The sequence below is a fragment of the Lutjanus erythropterus genome, chromosome 5 (assembly GCF_056507025.1).
Source record: "Lutjanus erythropterus isolate fLutEry1 chromosome 5, fLutEry1.hap2, whole genome shotgun sequence".
NCBI classification, from domain to species: domain Eukaryota; kingdom Metazoa; phylum Chordata; class Actinopteri; order Lutjaniformes; family Lutjanidae; genus Lutjanus; species Lutjanus erythropterus.
In genome coordinates this window covers 30,017,809-30,041,978 of record NC_139321.1, presented here as the reverse complement: position 1 = coordinate 30,041,978, position 24,170 = coordinate 30,017,809, and the positions used below count along the sequence as shown (strand labels likewise).

The following is a 24,170-nucleotide window of genomic DNA, read 5'->3' as shown; positions in this document are numbered from 1 at the left end:
ACATGACACTGAGCCAGTTTCATAAGAATGTTACTCTCCAACTCTTAACAGAATCACGTTTATCTTGTAAATATGATTGTGTTAAGTCCTGACCATTTCTTGTATGGGTGCCACTGTCATTTAGTTGAATAAAACTGTTTGTGAGGTCTTCAGTGATGTGTGTCTGAATGAAGCCCCGCAGCGTCTGGACATGAAAAGCACAGTAGTGCTGGAACCTCACGTTGCTTTTTCCTTTTCATGTCTCACAATGGTTTCCCCCTCACTTCATTTAGTGTAATGAGGCTTTTTGTGTTTTGTGTTTTTTGTGTCTTCCAGGACTCAACGCTCTGCCCTTTGATCCAGCGACCAACAACGACCCTCTCCAGTTCAACGGCTCCAGCGGACCACTGGTGACAGAGTGTCCTCCTCTGGAAAACAGTGCTGAGAATAGCAAGAAAAGGAAGAGAGCCAGCCTGCCTCCAGGTACTGACAAACAGCTACCTCACAAGTATTTCACCACTGCAAGTTTCCGTAATGCTCAACAGAGAATGCCTCCCGTCAGTCAGAAATGCTTTGATACAGGAGCTAGATTTTTACCACTTCTTCTTCCTCTGCAAACATCAAATAGCTGCGATAGGGATTGTTGCATAATCCTATCATTTGGTGGTGGTAACGGGAGGAAGAAAAAAAGTAGCTTAGTTTGGTCTCTGTTGTTTTCGATTAGCTTGCCATGTCCTGAGGCTCTGGTTGTCTGGCCTGTTTGGAGGTCAGGCAGCTGCAGCAGGAAACTGCTCCGCTGAGATTGTGTGTCTGGCTGTCTGTTACCGTGCCAACCCCACCTGCCAATCAAAACTGCAACACGCCTTCAGCCTCCTCGCACACTCACTGACCTGTCACCCGAAGACAGACGCGCTGAGAGCAGTGTGTACATCTGTATTTGTGTGTTACAGGGTGCACCATAATTAAACAGTAATTTCAGTTAGCGGTGGTTTTCCTGGTAATGTGTCAAATTAAAGACGGACTTTCTAATTAAAGAATTAAAGAAGTACTGACTAATTAATTGCTTTGTAAGTAAGAGGAAGAAGAGGGCCCTTAAGACGGAGAGGTTGTTCCATGTTCTCTGCTTTCTTTGCGGTGCTAATTGGACCGCATTAATACTCCACATTAACACGGCCTTCTAATCAGCAATTCATCTTTTCTTCACGTCTTCACATGGACGAGTTCACGTTGTGATAAAGTTTAATTTCATTTTAATTCACTGACCACGTCAAACTATAATTGGATAATGTGTCATGGATGATTGTGAAACAAATAAACAACGTCTGTCCAAGTAACAGATTTATTTAAATGTTGTAAGTCACACATCTGTGAGACCTTGTTCAATGAAGTTTAAGTAAATGACAAGTAGTTGTATTAATTGAGACTTATTGAACTTCTTCACTACTTTTTCAAGTTCTTCGGATGTGTGAAATATACAACCTTCCTTTAGTTAATGTCTCAGATCCACAGTTTCAAAAGTTTCCAGTCACTTAAATCCCTGGGAAATCACAAATGATCAGATTTATGCAGATTTACAGTGAGTAACTTCAAGTGTCAACTGTGGTACAACACTTTGTAACATAATGTAACAGAAAGTGTTGTATAAATGTGGGAAACATGCAGCTTTTCAGAAATAGATTCTAATTTAAATAATGAGTTAATAGTTCTCACTTGTCAGATTTCCCATTACAGCTCTGAAAGTTAAGTATCCTACAGTCACAATATCATTAGTGTTATGCTCAATCACATTTTCAAGTACAGCATAGCAGGTTCCTCTCCTCCATTGTCACATTTACACAGCAGAAATATCCATATGTCATAAAAAGCATTGACAGCAACCATAATAACAGTGAATAGAGTTATATTTGTGTTTGTGTACATGGATAAAAAAGCCTTAATAAAAGAGCATTAACATTGCATAAATATAGTCTCTCCCACTGATGGGCAGACCACCACATTTTCTCTTAAGATCATCAACATAGTAAAAAAAAAAAAAAAAAAGTCCACTCCCTGTCTCAGCTGCTTTGCAGCAAGTTATTTATATCAGACCAGGAGAAGTTTTTATCTCTGATATTAAATAATGCAAGAAGGTGAAATGGCTTCTTGTTCAATATAATGGTGCTTTTTAGAATCTTAATATATTTCTAAGTGTCATGTCAAACCTTTGTTCGTATTCAGTCTTGGAACCCATCCACTATCATTTGACAATGTTTTCTGGGGCCAACAGCAAGTGTATCGGGGCTTCTGCTGTAGCCAACAGATACCCTGATCACGGACATCTCAGCCAAGACTTCCTCTTTCATGTGCTGGTCATTGTTTACAGTGCAATTAGGAACTTGATATGTGAGAATGGAGTTGGAGCCAGTGTACAGTAGCTGCCCACTGCTCCTAATAGGATGGGTTAAATGCAGAGACAGAATCTGACTGTATCATTGTACTTTGTATACTTGTACGATTACAATAAAGTTGGCATTTAATATCTTTAAACAGATATATGCATGTAAATATTAATACATTTTTTCAAAAAGGCTGATAAAAAGCTAAATTGTTTGGCCAATGCTTTCTGCCTGTTTTGTTGTCCATGGACCTGCACGCAACCACAGCCTGCTCAAATATGATTGGTCAATACTGCTTGGACTACAAACAGAAACCAGAGCACTTCCGATACCAAATACTTGTCTCTTGTCCACAGATTCTGCGGTCATGTGCAGATATCTGTTTATAGAGATTAATCTGTCTCTCCATCTCCACGAACACCTGTTTGCACATACATTTCAGCTCAAATTCTTACACATCATATGTATGTCAAATACATATTATTATGAGTTCATATGATTGATTATTGATAGGGCATATCATATATATATGATACATTAATAATATACATTAGCAGTATATTCCTGCATCAGCTTTGATTGTGTTAAGAGAGGGACAACATAACAACTTCCCAAGTAAAGCTGAAACATCTTGATAGCGATCACTGGTGGCTGGTTGCAGTATAGGCTCACACCCGGGATATTTAGACTGCTTTTTTGTACAGTGTGATGAAGTGGAGACATGTCATCCATCTTTATTTACAGTCTAAGAAATAAGCTTATGAGACAATGTGTTTGCATAATACTGTATTAAACTGGTAACTGTGAGACTGTGTACACATGCAGGAGTTCAGTAATCAGATTTGTATTGCCCCCAGCCTTATCTTGGAAACAGTCCTCCCTTTTTGTGGTTGCAGTAGTGGTACAATTCACATCTCCCTGTTTTGTTGAAAGGCTGAGAGAGAACAGGCACTGTATGAGTTTTCCCTTATAGCGCAAATGTGTCTGAATTCCTCAAATAGTTAAATGTTCAGTGGTGGAAACCAGTTTATTTGAAGTTCCAGAGGCTACTGTGTATTAGTTTCAGTTTGAGTAACGTGTAATGATCTCTCCTTTCATCCCACCGCTCAGCTGTCACACCAGTTTCCCGTCTTAGGTTTTTGTCATGCACATGCACATATGTAAAAAAAAAAAAAAAAAAAAAAGAAAGAAAAAGGACAAGAAAAAAAGATTAAAAACCAGGCAACACGTGTAAATGGTCTAAAAATTGGCTTTCTCCAGGAGAAGTCTAACAAGATAAGTTATGTTTCTTTACTCCCCTACCCCAATTACAGAAAGGTTTCTAGTTAACATGATGTTTAAGAAACCAGTTTGCTCCAGACAGTGCACTGTAACTTGGTCACGTAAGTACACGTAGAATTATTCCTGTTTGATGGCATGAAGAAGGTCTTGAATTGCTGAACAGCGTCTGTCTTGCTCACGATCATCGCCTGACTTGGTCCAGTCCCCAAGCGCTCTGATGCAGCACAGATTCATTAGCAGCCATGTTGATTGAGTCTTGTTTAGGGACCCTAATGGAGAAAATTTTCATTTCATTACAATTGCTATTACACTTGATAATCCATCACGCATGTGTTTAAGTTTCCACAAAGACACATACACTTTTCTAACTGAGTCATTGAAATAGAATGCAAATGTGTTTAATGTTTAAGAATTTCAAAGCGTAGTTCAGTACATTTTTCCTCTGATCGTGTTATTTATCCATCTAGATTGTTTTAGTGTGGTTTGCAGAGTTTTTGGGGTACCGGCCGTAGTGATATCTGTCCTCTCTCCAGTATCATGGGACTAGATAATGTACATCTTATGGTGCTTAAATGCCAAAAAAATATATTTGAAACTCAACACCAGTGCGTCTGTCCAGAAACCATGACCTTGTTACTCCAGATAATCCACTGACCTTGTTGCAAGCAGTTTCATGTAGGAACTAATCTCTTTCTGTGGTAGAATTTACCAGAACTACTTTCTTTCTGCAGTAGAACCTACCAGAACTTCTGTCTTTCTACGATAAAGAGCTGTTAACAGAATACTGGAATTTCTAATTTTGGTACAATCCTTTAAAAGTATTGATATTCCCGGTTGTTCACAAAGTTGCACTGTTTAGTTGATGATAAGTGTATTCATTGTACTGCTGTCTGGTCGGAAAAGACTTGTTTGATTAGCCTCACTAAGAGTTAAGCTAACTGGCCAGCCAATCTCATATTACAGTCCTTAGCTTACATGTTTTCACTAAATGGTGGTATCAGCTGACATGAGAGAGAAAGCATCTCTACAGCCAATATCTTCAAAACTCTGCAACAAACAATCTAGATAAATAAATAGCACTACAGGCCAGAGGAAAATATGTCATTTCGATTTTGAGGTGAACTGTTCCTTTAAGGTGGCAGCAAACAAAAGTGCCTGTTTGATGCAGCCCGTGAGGAATCCAGACTTAATGCCACCTGGCTGATAGATTATTTACTAATGATCTTCAAACCACCACACCAAGACCAGCCAACAAGCAGCCAGATACATAATTAAGAGGCTCTCACCTCCTATAAACAGTTACAGGAAACGTTTGAAGTTGAATTGATATTCTGCTCACTCTGCCACAAAATAGACACTGCTCATAGGAGTCCACTCTCTTCACACTCAGACTGTCTCAGTATTTTTATTTAGATCAGTATGAAATGGCTCCAGAGAAATTAAGTTAATTGGAAATCATGCCCACTCGGAAGGAAATTTCCAGTTTATTGTGATGCTTTGACTAAAACTTGTAAAAAAAAAAAAAAAAAAAATCATGCGCTTCTCTGTCTTGGACCCAGTACAGTTGAGGTGCTGAATAGTTCAACATTCCACCATGCTTCCCTCTTCTCCTCATTCTTCTTCTTCAAACACTGCTGTTTTTGTGTAGTTGTTCCCTGTAAAGTTTGAGACGATGCACTCGGTCACCGTCTTTGCTCTTTATCTTTTTAGTTTTCTGTCTTTATGTGCACCCACTGTATGTGTGTGCATGCATGCCTGTCTTTTTGCAATCCATAATAAGTGGCGCCTTGGGGCAGCAGGCACATTGCAAGGATTTTCCTTATTCTTTTTTTTTTTTTTTTTTTTTTTTTTTTATCAGTTTTACAACACAGTCAGAGATGGCCATTCCCCCTCCAGTCCTGCTGTGTTTAAGCTGCAGGTGGTGAAGAGAATGAGATTTTGAAATGCTGCTCGTTTTTTAGTGGAGCAGGATTTTCCCCCTTACAATGAATATAAATGTCAGGTTAGTAGCAGCCCGCACAAGCTGGATTTCATTACCTTGCACCAGTTATGTTAAGGTAATACTAATAATAATCTTTATTTGTGAAGCAATTCAGAACAAAGTTAAGTGTGATTTACACTGAGAAATGGAGTAGCTTTAAAGGCGCCGTAAAGAGAATGCTTGCAAGAAAAATAGGATTGCAGGGAAATGTAAAACATTTTAAAAGCACTTTGTAAAAAGTCTTTATATTTAAAGGTGCCCTGTGGATATTTACAACCAGAATGTAAACATACCTCTTGTTTATAAATGTGTTGAATGCATATTCTTTACTCGTTAAACATTTGTAAAGTTGATTTTTTTAAGTATTCTATATCCAGTTTTGTTTACATCCATGTTTTCCTGCAAGTAGTCTTCTTCCCTGCCTTTGTTGGCACATTGCAGCATATCTTGGCATGTTACTGCCACCTGTGGATCAGTGGAGGAGTGTGAAACCATTGGCATGACTGTGTATCCCGTCTGTTTTGTTTATCTCATGCATAAACTAACCAAAATACTCAGAAAAACTGCTCTATTGCACTACTAGAGGTCAAAACCTCCACAGGGAACCTTTAAAGGGAAAACTCAGCACTCTTCATGTGGAAGTCTAGTCAGTGTTGATGGTAAATGTAGTCAGCTGAAATAATAAATTCCCCAGTGCTGCAATATTGACCAAGAAAGCTGAGGTCTCCTTCTTGTGGAGCAGTGCTGACATGTACCAGGATGCATTTTGAGTGAGCTTCTGATGCCTGTGTTGACATTTATCACATTGTTTGCCACAATATAATGAGAACTCAGCTTTTCGATGCTTGTAATATTGGTCAATATAGCACACACTGAGGAATTTATTGCTTCAATTGACCATATTTACTGTGAACACTCACCGGACATATGCATGAAAAGTGCCAAATTGTCCCTTTAAGGCTGAAAGTGATTTTGCAGGCTTGAGAGTCAGGGGTTCCACAACTGTGGATAGCAAAGGTCCTGTCAACTTCGGTAATGAGGTGTGTTTTTAATCAGTGCACACAGTACTGTGCCTGCAGCCCTCTTTAACTAACATGCTACACTCTATGCAGTCTACTTTGGGTCAGTGAGAGTACAAACATTTGCCCAAAGCAGCGACTTAAAGGACCATCACAGCATTTGGGAAATTTGTTCACATTACTCAAAACATATGTGACATCAGTCTGTTAGAGGCGCTCGGAGCCTGCAACAATCATCAAGCTTTTTCCATTTCTATAGTTTACATATAGACAGCTTCCACCAGAAATTGTCTGTGCAGTCAGAAATAACTTCCTATAACTAAGTTTATATGAAATAGCTCTTTGAAGGAGAATGCTTGGCCTTTGGCTGAATGGTTTTCAAGTACCCTTGTAACAAGGTTGTTTGACTGGAAAAAAATATTGAGCAGTGATTAGAACTGAGGCATTTTTTCAAACCTGAGGCCATATGTATGGATTCATCTAAAGCACTTCCAATGCCAGGATTAAAGAAATACCCTGACTCTTATGTTTTTCTGTGCATGAAAATCAATTAATTAAATTTAATCACAAAAGACTAGTTCACAGCTGTATTTTCAGCAAATGGAAGAATTGTTCTCTCACCGATCCAATCTCTTGTGCACTGACCTTTAGCGGGAGCTAAGAGAGAGGTGTTGAATAAAATGCTATTGATTCTTCAGGAGAAAGGTTAATGTCATTGAGCGAGGGAAAATAAGGATACATGTTGTGTAGCTAGAGAGCGGCAATGTCTCTCAGCCGAGTGAAACATTATGACATGACATGTAGCTGCAAATGTTTATTTAAATACAAACTAAGCATTATTAGTGTCATTAAGGCATGACAAACATCTCAAATACATTATTTTACATTTATTCAATTTCCTGTTTGATGCTTTACATCATTTCAAAGCTGTTTTTATAGCAAGATGAAAAGGAAATTGTTGCAAGGTACTACTGTTCTTATTGTATTCGCTGTTGTGAGTGAGAGAAAGTGAGACACTTAACTTTCTGGGCTGAAATCTGTGTGTTCTTGTGAGTTAACAGCTATTACCAGGTACCAGACTAGATTTCCATCAAACAGAATAAATGTTGTTATTGGCTCCTGTCCATGAGGGTCTGCACAACCCGAAATTGATTGCTGTGCCTACTGACTGCACACACGTGAGCACAGCAGAGTATGGAGAACCCCAATATAGTAAAAAAACAGAATGTCTGTTTTGAAGTATATCCAGCCTTAGAGCCACAGTTAAGCTGCGTTCAGACTGACTTGAGCCCTGCATGAAAAAACAACCCTCTCATTCATTTGAAAGGAGCTAGTGTCTCGTAGCAGTGGGGTGCCAATGCAGGGGGCTCCAGCAAAACAACACAGGGTCATCCAGCAAAAGAGTCAAACCAGGCTCAAATTTCTCTGCAAAGCAAAGTTCATTTATTTTAGTCCAGTAATCCAGGTTGAGTACTTCAGCTGCTCCCAGGTCTTTGAACAGCTTCCTTCTTTGAACAGAGTAATTGTACTGTAATGTGTAATTTAATTTTCTGTTAGTTGAAATTGATTTTATAAAATTGGCATTGAAAATAGTATAAGAATCAAAATCAAGGTATCTGTATCTGTACCGATATTGAAAGTATTTGAATGATACCCGGCTGATTACATGTCATGTCAATGCCATGTTTTTCTAGTGAAGATCTCTTTGTTTCCTCGGCTCAAAAGGGGGAATAATAACAACAACGCATATGTTTCAGCCTAAATGTTGTTTTTCCACTTAACCCATCAAAAATAATTAACAGGAAACCACAAACTCAGAATTTTTTATTAGATGGATCATTTTTGCATTAAAAGGACAAACAGTAGAAAAAAAGGCAGTCAGTAAATTTAAATTACACACGGTGGCTTTAATGACAATGCAAAATTCTTTCTGTTTGCTTGTTTGCTGCTGCACATTAACAGGTGAAAGCTGTGAAGTGAAGCAGTCCTCACTGACTTCATCTGTGGTCTGGGTTTGTATTGGAGATCTTGAGACTATTTTGTCAATACAAGGTCTCTTGTGGGAGCATGCAGTCCACACCCAGTCTTTTTGCTCTGGCCTCCTTATGATGAATGGTTTTCAGTCTGACTCGCATTTTCTGCATGGAGCACCAAAACCCCGGTATTAAACTGCACTTCAGTAAACTAAATGTGGTTTCTCTTTTCAGAAAGTTCTGCATAATAGTTTCCAATATTAAATGCACCACTATTTCTTTTTAGTGGCTTTTTTTGGAGAGTAATGGATTTGAAAATAAAAAAAAAGTAATGTGATGTCATTGACCCACTGCTGGCAGGCGAAGAGCTGCTGCAAGGTAAATAATGTAATGGGCTACTTAAGCTGTCCGAGATGACAGTCCATTTAGATATATGGCTGTGTCATTGTCCCAGAGAGGTGTGTGTGTGTGTGTGTGTGTGTGTGGGTGTGTGGGTGTGGGTGTGTGTGGGTGTGTGTGCGCTGTGTGTTGATGCTGGGGGAGATCTACAGCTGGATGTCAGGCTTTGTCACGCTGAGGCCACACAGAAGATTTGGAGTGATGCTGATGGATGGGAGACAGGACAGGATGACAGACTGAAGTTAAAAACAACTCATTAGTTCACAAACTGGATGTACACAGTCAGGGAAGTGTAAAGGTTAATGATTTAGTGATTTTTAGTATTCAGCCTGAAAGGAGTGGCTGCAGGCTTCTGCAGTATTGTAAGTCTACACCGCATATACGTTTTTGCTCTAAGAGAGAATAGTGATTGAAATGCATGACAAGCTGCACAGGGGTCCGCCTCTCCGTATTCATCTGGGATTCCTGTGCTTCAGTCAGAACATAACAGGGCACTTCTCTCTACTGCTGCTGTGGGAGAGATAAAAAAATACACATGTGCGTCTGCATGAACAATATGTGCTCATCGAGGCATATCAGATATTTTTGAGTGTTTGCAATAAAGCAGTAAACCCAGGAGACCATGGTTTACGGTGATTTTAGAACGGCTAAAGAGCGTTGTTAGGCACAGCACAGAGCTCAGCCGCTCTAAAATCTCTGTAAATCACAGCTTAGTGTGGCACATTGCTTTTATTAATCCCTTACTACATATACCTGGCAAGGTTTCATAAAATAAACAGAAAACAGAAACAGAAAATGCAGTAATTAATTGATAGCAAAATTCTTACCCTAAGTAATGTAGTTCTTAAGTGACATTTGACAGAATGGTTGCCAGGCAACATACAATTAAGGTGGACTAAAGTTTTCTTCTTTTTTATGTTTATTAAACAAGCTACAGACAGTACAGATATAAACTGTAAGTAAGACATTAAGACGTAAGATAGTTTTCCGATGTTAAACTGTTTCAACCCATAAACAAAGAAACATACATTTAGTATTTACTAAAGTATATATTTAGTATATACATACCCACCCTCCACATGTCTTAGGAGGTACAGAATACACTTTATTGACAAACAAGCAAGGGGGATAAAGAGAGATACTGAAATAAGAATTTGTATCAAGGGGTTAAGACTCTTAATGTAATGATCAATCATCAATCAATTTAACAATGTATGTCTTTAGGCTATGATGGTAACGAACCTGACAAAGTCAGCTTGGTATTTGGTAAACCTTCAGACTGAATCAGAGTAACGTTATATATGTTTCTAGCAAAATATGTTTATGAGAACAACAGGCCATGTAGTATCAGAATCTTCATCTGTATTTCATTAATACTGCCCAGTTTGACAGTTTGGTCTGAGTTTTGTGAGCTTTAAGTGTCACACTAGATGAACTCACTGAGAATGACACTCACACAGCAGCCCTGTCCTAAAGCATACCCTTATTTATTGTTTTACCCTGAAAGGAACTATATTTTACAGAATGAACGTCATGCTGTATAGAAGACTTGAAACTAGCAAGTCTCAAGTTTACTTAACTCATAAATCAAGTGAGAAGTAAAGGTAATTTTGCCATATGGGTACATGCAATCAAAACTCTTTTTTTGGCTTCAATTTTCAAACCTAAAGGCTGTGTCTACTGATTAATATACGGCCTATGAGCGTGTCTCCTTTCTTCTTCTTCCTTTATTCTGTCCATCTCTTTCTACTAGTCTTCCACACTTAGCCCACCCAGCAAATAATAATTCAGAACAAAATCTGACATCTTGAAACAATTTATTTGGTGCAATAATCCTGTAATGTGGTAACTGAATGAGGTATTATGAAGTGTTTTACAATGGGTTCAAATACAGCTCAATTATTATCAAGAATCTGAACTGTCTGTTTTGTATAAACTGTCAGTGCAGTAGTCTACTATAGTGCAGATTAATTGTTTGGTGTATAACCTGAAAATAATGAAACACAAAGAAGATCAGATGTGTTATTGGTAGTGTTATAATGCTGCAGTATTATCTAAATCATACTAGATTGTCCGTGATCCAGCTCAAAGTGGAGATCTCAAGCCTCATCCTCAGTCCACGCACTCTCCTGCTGACCACCAAACAGCATAATGAAACCAGAGTTCATCCTTTTATCCCTTCACCCATTTTTCACCACCATCCTTTTTAATTGTCCTCTCTTGCTCCCCGTCACTCTTCTGTACGCTGCACTGGTCAAGGATTTAGTGCCACTTCACCCCATTTTGCAAAGCCTACAAACATGTGAGAGCTAAATAATTCACAGTGCCAGAAGGCGCTCTGCTCTGCTCTGTCTGTAGACTCACGCCAAAGCTAATGGCTAAGCCTGAAGCAAGGCTCAAGCTCTGAAAAAGACTTTTATATAAAAACAAAAAAATCTTCACCTGACTTAGGTTTCTGCTTGATTAAAGCAAACCAGACTGGATTGTCTTTTCACATGGTTTCCCTCCTATTATTACCACTACATGGCAGCAGTGTAGGAAAGATAAACAATTAGCCTCTAGATGAGTTTCTCTCTTCATCCTTCAGCCTTAGGGACACAGTTGCCTAAGGAAAGCTGAAGCCAAATAAGTTGTCTTCAAGCAGTGTTTTTCATTAATATTCTCAGATGCATTTTCGGTTATTATCTCTGCAACTTCGCTAAATTGATTTCTAATCAGGATGTGGCCTGCAGGCTAGAGATATAGAAATTGGCAGTGTTGTATTAACAGCACCCTAAAATTATTATTTTTTTTTAGCTTTTTTTTCTGTTTGGATCTGATTGAACTAATATCTGAATTAGCATGCAGTATGTTTGCTCTACCTGTCTATACTCTTACCTGAAAAAGAATTTAAGAGTGTGCATCTCAAACAAGTAATAAGTAATATTACTAGTAAATCCCAGTAAATCTTACATGCTGCTGGACCTTTACGTCATTTTTTCAAGCAAAAATAGCAAATATTTGATAATTCCCGGTTCTCAAATGTGACAGTTTGTTGCTTAATTTGGTCTTACATTAAGAATACACCACCATATGTATAAAATCTGAGCTTAAGTTGACTTTTTTATGCGATCAGAACAGCGAAAATTGATAATAACACTGATATGCAGTGGTCTATGAACCACTGCCATAAATCTCATGTATCATGATATCTTGATACAGGCTCTGAGAATCAATACAGTATCACAAATCACCATACTCAAGTGTATCAGTATATTCCTTTACCCCCATACTCAACTCAGAGTTGGATTCTTCCATAAGAAGATTTATGAGTTACTATTTTTTCCAGTCCAGCACCACACGAAACTCTTATTTCAGACAAAACAGAGAGGTGTTTAAAGTGGGAGGCGGGCCTCCTTAGGGGGGCTCTAAACTGTTTCAGGAGAGGCTCAGTGAAAGGAAGTGAAAAAATATCACATTAGTTATCAATGGGAGATCGCTTAGTATAGTCTAAATATGTGTAATTTGGTTAAATAGAGAGTTACCGGGGTCTTGGGCACTTTTACTGATTTTGCTACTTTCCAAGTTTGTCTAAGAGTCAGAAACTAATAAATGCCCTTGGAGAGACCTTTTTGATGTATTTTGTGCAGTCTGAAGTTATGTCAAACAGCAAAATTAGACTATCTTGGCTCAACTGTTGAATATCTTTGGGACTAAATTACATCATCATGATCCCATGAAAACAAGTGAACTCAAATCTAATTCTAACTATCATCTCCAGTATGGATTTTGTCTTCTGTTGTGATTGTGATTATACATTTTGCTGAATGGTTATTGTTGAATAGGGCGGCACAGTGGTGCAGTGGTTAGCACTGCCGCCTCACAGCACGAAGTTCCTGAGTTTGAATCTATGCATGCTAGGTTAATTGGTGACTCTAAATTGCCCATGAATGTGAGTGTGAGTGGTTGTCTGTCTCTATGTGTCAGCCCTGCAACTGAACTGGCGACTTGTCCAGGGTGAACCCCGCCTCTCGCCCAATGTCAGCTGGGATAGGCTCCAGCCCCCTGCAACCCTTCAGGAATAAGCGGTTACAGAAAATGGATGGATGGTTATTGTTGAATATAAAGGCATTTCAAAACGAGTGCAGAAAACGTATGTTAAGAAACAAAAATGCTTTCATCACTTATCTACATTTCATGTGTTAAAAAGAGGGCTGTTATCTACACAGCAGTTCCTCTGTATCACAACCCTCAAACAGCCCTCGTCAATTTAGATGAAATAGAATCTGCTATTTCCTCTTGTTAGGGCCGTGTTCTCTAACAGAGACCCTGGCCCAAGATTTAAGGGCTCGGAGGGTTCAATTACAAATGTACAGGCTGCTGAGAGGTTTTATCTACAGCGTTTTTCATAAAGCCACCAGCGACTGTCAGATTTCTGCACGTCTTAGACGGCCCCAAAACACCAAGGAATAACCGCTCTCTTGGATAGGTCGGATTACCTGATGAATTATTTATATTGTCTAGGTGGGCGAGCTTTGTTTCTGATATAAATGAAGCCAAACTTGGTCTCAACTAACCTCTGGCGTTGTTTGAAGTAATTTAAATTGTACTCTGAGAGTGCTGGGCCCACATTACATAGCTTCTTCCCTCGACTATAATTGGAGATGGACATGTTGATATGATATAACATGACACCATATTATGCAGGATGTGACATGTTCGGCTCCATTACATACACAAAGAACTTGTGTAGAGTTCTTATATAATTATAAGGGGAAGATAAGCAAAAGAAGACAAGACGTATTTAGATAGATAAGGTTGATTTTTCTCTTCTTCTTTTCATCTGTGCTGCCTCATATAAGTTCCGTCAGCTAGAAGCTGTAGGAATCAGCAGCATGTTCATCATAGAGACCCCGCAGCTCTCCTTGTCTGCTATCAACACCTCTCCCTCCATATATCCCTCCCCTTCTTTGTCCTTCTGTCTTCTCTTTCAGCTTCCAGCCGGGTTAACTGATCCACACCAGCTGCCTCTCACTGCCTGACATTAGTGCTATAAACCAATGTGCTGAACATCCCCTCTGCCTCTGCTCTTCTTCATCATTCTGCCACCTTTTTCCAACACCCTCATTTCACATGGCTCGGTGAGAGGCTGCTGCACAAGTAGTAGTGCAGAAAAGATCACGTGACACGTAATTAGCCCATTTTAATCCATCCTAATTGACAGGATGACAGGATGAGTGGATAGACTAAACCAGTGGACATGTATGTTCATTTCTAATTAAGAAAATGGGGGAACAAACAAATTCACAGAATAATATCATATATATATAATATATCAGCCACATTAGAGCGCTGTTGATTATTTTATTAGGGATGTTCAGATATCTGCAAGTATACAAATCCATGCACCGATGTGATACAATGTAATTTATTAGCCCCAAAACGGGACCCTGTTACTTCCCCACAGTGTCCTGTACACCAGATTTTATTTCATCAGCAGAGGAGACACCAGCTTTATATTGGCATTAGATTGCATTGCAAAGTTTGTGGTATTGTAGCCAGCTCGTGGTTAGCAGAACTCTGTGTCAGGATGAGGAATACTCTGGTAGATTGTCTGTTTCCCAGTATGAGTACCATCACATACAAATTAGGATCAGCTCTACTCCAGTCTAGAGGGTAGTGTTGGTAATGCATCTGAAACTGATTAATAACTGTTGGGATGTCATTCTCCTCTCCCTAAACCATAAAGGTCATTGTCCTCTCACCGACACAGACCACCATTCACTGCTAGAAATAATAACAGATGATGTTAAAACAACCTGGTGCACTTTCTGTATGATTGCATGTGCTGAAATTGGAGCCATTTTGTGTTTAAATTAGCTGTCGGCAAAGGATGGCAGTGTAACTTCAGCTGCCATTGTCACACAGGGGCAGGCCATGGGGGGCTAATTCTACAGATCGCTCACTGACGGAGCTGCAGTGTTGAAAAGTAAAGCTTAACATACGCATTTAGACTTTTTCATCATCTGGTGAGATGAATCGAGAGGTGGTGGTGGTTTAAGGGGCTTAAGAAGTCTGCGTAATGGAGATGTAATTTGGGTTTACATATGAAGGTGGTTGCCAGTTGAAAAAGTATTAAAAACCTTTTGCTCTACATCTTCCTCAGTCAACTTGAGAGGAAAACCTCATGTTTTGTTCTCCTCGCAGCTCACTGGGCATCAAGAGGTCTGTTTAGGTGTACTCATAGGGTGCCACCCAGCCATAATTAATGCATGATTGTACCAGCCTACACAACTGAGGGAGTGTTTGTTAATGTCAGCGCTTCTGAGCTCAGGCATCACCTACCAGAAAGCCATACGTGATTACACAACATAAAACATCTGAGACCTTGCAGAAAATGGGATTCCTGTTGCAGACAGTACAAACTAGACTTATTTATTATGTTTGAGCCAAGTCTCTGAACCCCAAATGTCATGACAGAGCTGCACTGTGACTGACCATGTGCTCTGACTCCTTTGAAGAAACACATACGAGCATGTGAGCAAGCAAGCAAAACTTTATTTATACACCACATTTCCTGTCAAGGGAAATGCAGTGGGCTTTAAAAAAAGAGAAAAGAAACACATGTATACATAAACTGTAGATGTGTATGGGTGTAATGGATGTGTTTGTTCCAAGGAGATATGTGAAAGACGCATTACCACAGTAATCTTTTCTTTAAAGTGGTAGTTGTGTTTTAATGGCTGTAGTCATTCTGAGGCCTCACCCTGCTCTGTCTGTCAGCTGCTCACTGAAGGATTCCTCCCTCACTCTGCCGTCTGTTATATATTAAAAATTAAGCTCCGTTTTATGACTTTGTAGCAGTCAAATGTGGTTTTGAGGTTTCAGTGCTGCCGCTTTAAAAAGTAATGAGTAGGTGAAAACTGCTGAAATTCAATCATGTTCAGACTGAGGCTCTTTACTGCAATTTATTGCTTTCATCTTGTTAATTACAAATTCAACTAGTTAAAACCTTTGAATTTAAGTAAGAGCTGCAACCAATTACGCCCTCGTTTTACTGATTAATCTGCTGATTATTTTCTCAGTTTTGTTCATTTCTAAAAATGACCATTGCAGTTTCGTAGAGCCCTAGTTGATGTCTTCACATGACTTGTTTTGTTGGACAAACTGTCAAAAATCCAAAGAGACATTTTAGTATCACAAAAGACTAAAAAGCTGCAAGAAATAACGTTGAATAGCAGTGGAAGTTCGGGCATTTTTCCTGAACAGTGGTTTGACAACTTGACAAGGCTGACAATTCCTAATATAGTCAATTGTCTAATTATATATACAATAATTGTTGTGCGTATATGCAAAAGTTGCATGAAATCAGAGCTGCAACAATTAATGATTATGAATAAATATTTTCTGGCTTCTTTGCTATTCTCTAATACTAAACTGAATATTCAGTATTTGAATTTTGGACAAAACAAGACATTTGAGGACCTCATCTTGGGCTTTACTGATTGATAGGTTAGTCAACAATGAAAATAATAATTTCAGCCGTACATTAAGGGACCTGTGTGTAAGACTGCGTGGTATCTAGCAGTTTTGCAGATTACAAACACGTCTCCTCACTTTCCTCTTCCAAGTGAGTAGGAGAACCTGTGGTGTTCTCTCTGGGTTAGGTCAGGTGATTATACACAAATAACAGATACTTATGCATATTTAATTTCTGCCATATTCTGCCAATAAATCCCTGTAAATCTCACACACTAGACCTTAAGTTTGACACTTCACGCTCTATCTTTAAGAGCTTCTTTTCCAGTACCAATAATTTTAGCTTTGTGTTTTCTTTTGTGTCTTTTGAAACTTTACTAGTGATCCTGACCTGACTTTATTCATCAATGCAGTTTTTCCAGCTTTTATAAGGGGCACCAGTCTCACTACTGTGTGGCAACAGCTGCCAAAACAAAGTCAAAATTACATCATGCAGATACCTTTTGTCTGCCATTCGAGAGCCTTGGCAGATCAGAAGAAGAAGAAGTCTTTCTATTTCTACGACAATTCTGAATATTTCTTTCACACAGTCTCCATGATTTGTAAAAAGGGCAGATCCACTCCGTGCTGCCAAAGTCTAATTATATGCTAAGTGAGCCCCTTTCTCTAAAAATGACTTTCACTGTTCTGGATCTTGCTGCTGCTTTCACTGTCCCTTTATTCAGCTTCTCCCTCCTTCTCTCCCAGTTGTTCTCTGAGCGTGGATATCGTCCTTGTGCGTGGGCGGTGGAGCAAGATGACAATGTTTCAAGTTCATACAAGTGTCTATACCTAGTTACGCTTTGTACACTGTGTATGTAGGCTGTGCACATGGGACTCGACCCGTGGTGTATACGTTTGAAATGGGACTTGAATGACCTGCAGTAATTATTACAGCCAACAGTGAAGCATTTGGACATAAAGTAGAATAATGGAGAAGTCAATAGTGACACAGCAGCTTTGGGAAATCTGGACTGGCATCAATAAAAAGAAATATGACAGTTAAAAAGGACTGTGTGCTGATTTGTTATTTATCACAGCCATATTTTTAATATGCATGCTAATTAAATTGATCAAATGAGAAATGCAGATGGTTGTTGATCTGACGACAGTTTCACAGACTGTGTAGCGGGAACACGTCTCTGCCTTTTTGAAGTGTCACTTCTTATATATTGTGGAGGCTGCAGGGTATTTTAGCATGATGATGTTTGTATCAGAACAGCAATGGCTTTGTTAACAGCCTTTTGACGTTCCTCTGCCCAGCTTGACTTCCCCCTCAGGTGTTTGTATTGTATAAGGAGAGCCAATGGGTTTAATCTAAAGTCAGCACAACAGATGATTAGGGTTGTTAAATCCAAAAGTTTGTTGTAATGCCATTGACCGGAACAGTGTTTGAGCCATTTGTCAAAGCCACTGGGAGGAAAGCAAAGGTTTTTTTGTTTTTTGTTTTTTTGTAACAACTTTATTCTCCGTCTTTCACTTTTGCTGTCCACCCCACCTCCTTACACCGGGTATCCCCTCTCTTTTGCCAGATTTGATACACGTTACCTGCACCTTGGCTGTGCTGTGAGTAAGGTTATTGGAGGTTTGAGTCTCTCTCTAGGAGTAATGATTAATCATTGATGGATTAATTGCTCTTAGAAACGTAATCGATTAAAAATGCATTGACCTGTAATGTGTGTGTGCAATTTCTCCAGAACTCACAGGCTTTCTCAGGAATTGCTTTGGTCTGCCTTGTTAGGCTAGAAATGGAAATAACTGTCCCCGTTTGACATGGTTTTGAGACATTTGTTAAATAATGACAGGCAGACAAGACCAGCTGGTTTGAGCAAGAAACTTATTGTTGTATTATTATGTTTGGGCTTCCTGAATTAATGTTTCACTAATGTTAACTGATGTACCACTAGAATAGTTTAAATAAACTTAAAAAGACATGCATTTTGTATTCTATTAAACATTAATGATAAGTTGATTTACACTATTGCTTAAGGGAAAAGTCAGTTAAGCAATTAGTTGATTTACAGAAAAGTAATTGCCAAAATGTACTAGTTTGCTAGTTTCTTGGTTAAAGCTCTTTTATATGATAGTAATTTAAATGTATTTTTGTTGGTTGAACAAAACAGTTTGTTCTAATAATTTGTTTGTTGTTTTTGTTTTTATTTGTCTGTTTCTGTTTGTTTGTGAGTTGTCATGAACGGTTCTTGTTCCTGTTTTCGATTACTATATGAGCTGTTTTTGAGATTCTACAACATGTAATTTCAACAACTGCTTGGACTGTCAGTTCCCATCAGCAGAGTTTGGGAAATTAGCTTTAGCCATTAACATGTATACAGTACATCAGACACTGGTCATGCAACTTTTTTTTTCTGTTCTTATCTCATACAAATAAACTAATAAACTAAAAAGAGACTTGCAATATGGGCAATTGTAAAAGCAGACTGGGAATTGGCATAGCTTCACAAATTTCCAAGGTGCATGGACAAGGGAAGAACGGTTCAAGAGGTAAAACTCTAGCAACACTTGTAGTATGTAAAACCTACTACAAAACCACATAAATGAGAGATTTTGGAGCCTCTATAAAACTCATTAATTGAGAGGTCCTCATTCTTACTCCCTGGAAATTATCTGTTTAAATGGAAAATCAAAAATGCTTGTCTCTTTTTGCTGAGAAAACTTACGTTACCACCTCTTTGGCTGGACTTGATGGTTTCTGTTCCCACAAAAAAATATATAGATTGGATGTGATGTTGCTTTTCAGTGAAATATGTTGCAATATGAGTACCTTATGGCATTCCTCTTAATGGAGCTCCTATGTTCAGTAATGGGATGTTTTACCTATATATATTTTGCCACTATATATATTTTTACACTGTATCATGTAAATCACATTCTGGGAAATTTCCATGTTCACCATTTTCTGATATTTTGTAGACTAAATGATTAGTGGAAACCATAATTGGCAAACAAGCTCCGATGAAAATGATTGCTATCTACAGCCCTACTATGTAGTCCCCTACATTTTAAAATGGCATTGCACCTTTATTTAACCACACATGTCATAAGGAGGTTGGACACCCCTTTTGCAAGAGATACCTGGCCAAGACTATGGTTTCAACAGTTGCAAACACAACAAGAGAACAACAGAAAAGATAAAATGATACTAAAAAAACCAAAACTATTAAAAAGCTAAGAGCCAAGACAATTAACAAAGGACTCAAATAAGTCAGTATTTGCGGTAGTTTCTTTGCTGTGCAACTAGTTGGCAGTTACAAGTAGGTGGAGCAGGAAACCAGAAGGATTTCTTTCCCGCCTGTGTTGTCTTGTGGTACAGCAGATATGATATGTCTTGTGATCTGAAGTTGTGATTGCAAGAAGAAATCAATTTTCAGAGATATGATGGAAATATTCCCAGAAAGGCTTTAGCAGTAAAAAAAAAAAATATATATATATATATATATATGTATATATATATATATATATATATATATACCAATGAGTCAACATATAGACAGTGGTGCATTTCCACACATATTGAGAGATGACAGCACATTCTGGCTGAATACAGAGGGAGACATGATTTGGCCTTGCTCCCACTTAAAGCCATAATGCTGGGGGTCAGCAGTTGACCCTTGCTGTGAACGTGCAGTGGAAATGTATACAACCTCACCACACTGAAAAAAAATGGTGTTGTTCTTATTTCAAGCCAGAGGAAAAGAGGGGTTTACACGGCATCAGATGTTTTTTGCCTGCCATAAGCTCTATATTGCTGCCACTACAGGTATCTCTCATGGATCAAGTCAACCATACCGCCATTAGAGAAACGATGAACCATTGAAATAACTGCAATGACCTCCATTCTGAAAGCTTTACAGGAGAAAGCACCAGACCATGATTCATTCAATGCTCCACGACTCTGTGGAGGTCATTGTCTGCTAGAGTCTTGGATGTGGTCTTAAAAGCCAGACCGTACTGTTATGTGTCTCCATTAAGTTTCATGACCAAATGATTCGATTGATGATGACATGTGACAGAAATGTGCCCGTCCACACGCACAACCACTGGAGTGACAGTAAAGTGCATCATGTTTTGTCTCCCGCTCTCAGATTTCTTACCATTCTTTAAGTATTATTGATCATGTTGGTAAGATTTAGAATTTCATAACAGTACCAGCCTAGTTATCTATTTACTGTAATACAAAGCAGAGAAAAAGAGTCAATATTAAGACAGATGAGGAACATTAAGTGCTGTGTCAGGGAGGCTTAATGTGGGTGTAAATAAACAATTTTGTGCAAGATTTTTTGTTTTTGAATTAAGTCAATTAGATTAATTAGATGAACAGGGATGGGAAACACTAGAGCCGACACAATATGATTTTATTACAAAATTTAAGTCACAATACTATATTATTGTGATTTTAAAAGATCTGCATTGTGTGGAGTATTGTGATAACATACATTGCAATATATGGTATGAGATTTATTACCTTTTTTCAATTGAAATTTATGTCCCCAAATCAAAACTTTGTTGGTTTTATCTAATACGATAAAGTTTTCAGTCTGTCCATCTCACTTCAGTCATTTTTATTGCAGCTAAATGGGAGTATCAAGTATACAGACTGTACAACACTGTCAAAAAACAAACACTAATCCCACTGACAGTAACCTCTGCAGACTATCCCAGAAAAACCTCTGTACCATTTAACAGAGGGAAAAAACAAATGATTTTATTATCCTGCTACCAAAAGTTTAATTTGCATTTGTAATATTAATAATTCATATAATCAACAAGACTAATACTTGGCTCCCTTTCAAACAAAATAATGGGAAACAAAGACATACATTTCCTGGTTTCAAATGAGGAGACTTTTTTGTTTTCTGTATTAAATTGACAATCAATTGAAATGAACTCTCAGTTTCACTAATCAAATCAAACAGTTAGAGTCTGTGATTCTCCCAGTATGTTTTTTCTATATATATATATCTTTGGGTTTTGGGCTGGTTATAGAACAGAATAAGACATTCTAAGATGTCTTGGGCTCAGGTGGGTTGTGATGGGCATTTTTTTCCTTTTTTTTGTCATGTCTTAGTCATTTTACAGAAATAATCTGTAGCTTTATCGTAAATTGCAGCCCTGCATTTAATCCAGTGTGTAAACATGGTGTGAAAGGGTAAGAAAACACCAATCCTCCATGTAATACAATAGGATGATAGATAGAAGAAAACAACAGAAGTACCTTTGGGGTGAAATAAGTTCAGTCTGTGCAATGCTAAGTCTTAATAAAACAGAAACATCAGATCAGTATGGTATAAATAGAAAAACAGAAACAAAGTCTGTTGCTGTTTACGGGTGTTCAGTTGCTGTAGAGAGGAGATGCAGAAGCATGTCATTGATTTGTCGGTAGAGATTGGTGAACAGATGTTTATAATAAGCGGGAATAATGCATCCTACCTGTCATCCATGTCAAGAAGCTGTGAAAAGGAGAAGGTAATCTCTCTATCTCTTACACTGCAATCAATCTGAGAATCTGTCTTTTAAAGAACCAAATGCATAGTGTTCCACACTTCTCAGTTATCTTTGATTTAGTTTTTAATATCTTGTGTAAGCTTCAGTCTGAACACACACACAGCTGGGGCCAGATGAATAATGAAAGGATTTTTAGATTTCTAGTCATCAGCTGTCAAAAACTTGCTAAAATATTGCAGTTTTCAGGAAGCATGAAGTCTTTCTGGGAGGTTTGCTCCTCTGAAACCCTGCTGTACCTCCTGCCCTTCTTGTCACAATACTGCACCAGCAGTCGTTACTGTGACAGGAGACTCAAAGAGAGCTGCCTGGATGAAGAGGCGTGGCCAGATAAGAACCCTGGCAAGATCACTGAGCTGTTGACATTTCCTCACAGAAACTCCCCTGGTTCTAATTGGCTACCGCTGATAAGATTCCCATGTTGTAATTGGCAGCTGCTGATAAGATGCTGTCAGCTGCTGCAGTAGTCAGCAGCATGGTGAGATGACAACAGCTCAGGAGTTGGTGGGCGGATGAGACTAAATCCAGGGCCTGAACCTTGTTTTCCAGAGATACTATTCCAGTCAGGGGTTGGTATGCTAGCTGTGACAAACTTTCAGACCAGGAAAATACTGTTTTAACACCCTAAAAACAGATTTTCTCAACTGGTTTCTTTCTCTGAATGATGGAGACCTACATACACACCGATTCTTTTTGCCAAAGTGTTATTATGTGTTATTTCATTAGAGATCTGTGTATCTGTTTTTTTTTGTCGTTGTTGTCTTAGGATGTCTGGAGCTTGATTTAGAGTTTTACAAGGCCCCAAACTACGATTCATCTTGGTGCATGAGGCGGGTTTCAGTGGCAGCATGCTACTGCTGCCTTATGTCCTAGCTGGGATAAAGAGGATAAGTAAGAAAGTGTACAGATGTTGCTTCACATACCCCTGAGGGATCCTGGATTTGCCAGCTACTCAACATTAGCTAGCGCTACATCCATAAGTGCAATTCCAGTGTAACTGCTGCAGTTGTTAACTGGCATTAGATGCACTGGTTATAGTGCTGAACGGTACCAAACACCAGCCATAGTAGGAGGTCGTGAAAGGGTGGAAAATGGTGTTCATGACCCATACACACCATTATAAGGTGTATCCCATGATAGACCCATTCTTTCATTAAATACCTATAGCATCTTCTATCCAGGTCCTGGGGGCACCAGGCTAGTCATGTCACCAAGATTAATTTTTCTGCCGTAGCCCAGTTCTGTACTCAGTAATGCACAGCTGACTCTGCTGAATATAAGCCACTTTTTCTATTGAGATTTCAGGCCATTTGGTCATGTTTCAGGCCATACTCATAGATTTAGCAGATGTTTTTGCTGGCAGAAGTAGCCTGAAGTCTCTTGGGCCTAAGCTGGAACTGCTGATATAGAGATTTTTGTGCTATTGTGTCCTTAGCCTAGATCTCTGTGTAATTAATACACTTGGAGTCCCTACTTCTCTCCTAACCTAACTTTTTGTCTGTCCTCCTTGAACTGCAGGCCATTTTTCCTTATTGTCTGTCTCATGCACATGAGCATGCAGGCATATTTTCTGATTGATCTTGAGGAAGTAATTATGCTTCTGTTCTTAGTTAATGGAATGCAGAAGAAGCTTTGCCTCTTTTTATTGCCTGGCGGTCAAACTACTTCATGGGATTTTTTTTTTTTTTGCTACGGTGCTGCAGTTCTCAGAGCATGTCTAATGGGAGGGGATGTGGGTGTGTGTGTGAGTACTAACTGTGGGTGAAGGCATGTGTCTTGGGTCCTCTGCATCCAGTTGATAGGAAGACTACACCCTCAGTTCCCATGAGATGGTGTATGCAGGCCTTTCCAGCAGCATATTTTAAAGTATAGTTTGTTAGAAGTCTTTACTGTATTTTTGTCATACGGTGTCCAAGTCTCAGAAACAATTATGTTTTTGTACCTTTTGCTTTCTCTCCTGAGATACCAGCTAAAGAGAAGAGTTGTTTAAAGCTAGAAGTTTCATTCTTGGCCATGGGAATAGCAGTCACAAAATTTACAAAATTTCAAGGTCTATTTGGTGGTTCTGAAGCTTTCAGCCACATCTCATTGCCTTCTTCAGTGTATGGATTTGTTTGGTTGTCATGGAGATGGTTTAGTTTTAAGG

The 24,170-nt window shown here is 38.8% G+C and overlaps 1 protein-coding gene across 3 annotated transcripts in view; it reads left to right on the top strand.

Moving 5' to 3' along the window:
- Positions 1-24,170, top strand: part of enox2 (ecto-NOX disulfide-thiol exchanger 2) — a 195,377-nt gene that overhangs the window by 58,231 nt on the left and 112,976 nt on the right. For 2 of the 3 annotated variants that reach the window (XM_084719571.1, XM_084719572.1), the window contains exon 2: positions 316-462. In XM_084719571.1, coding sequence (XP_084575697.1) covers positions 316-462 — 147 coding nt within the window. Of the gene's footprint in view, positions 1-315; positions 463-22,490; positions 22,594-24,170 lie in introns of those variants that run through there. The other variant, XM_084719574.1, reaches the window with a different exon arrangement.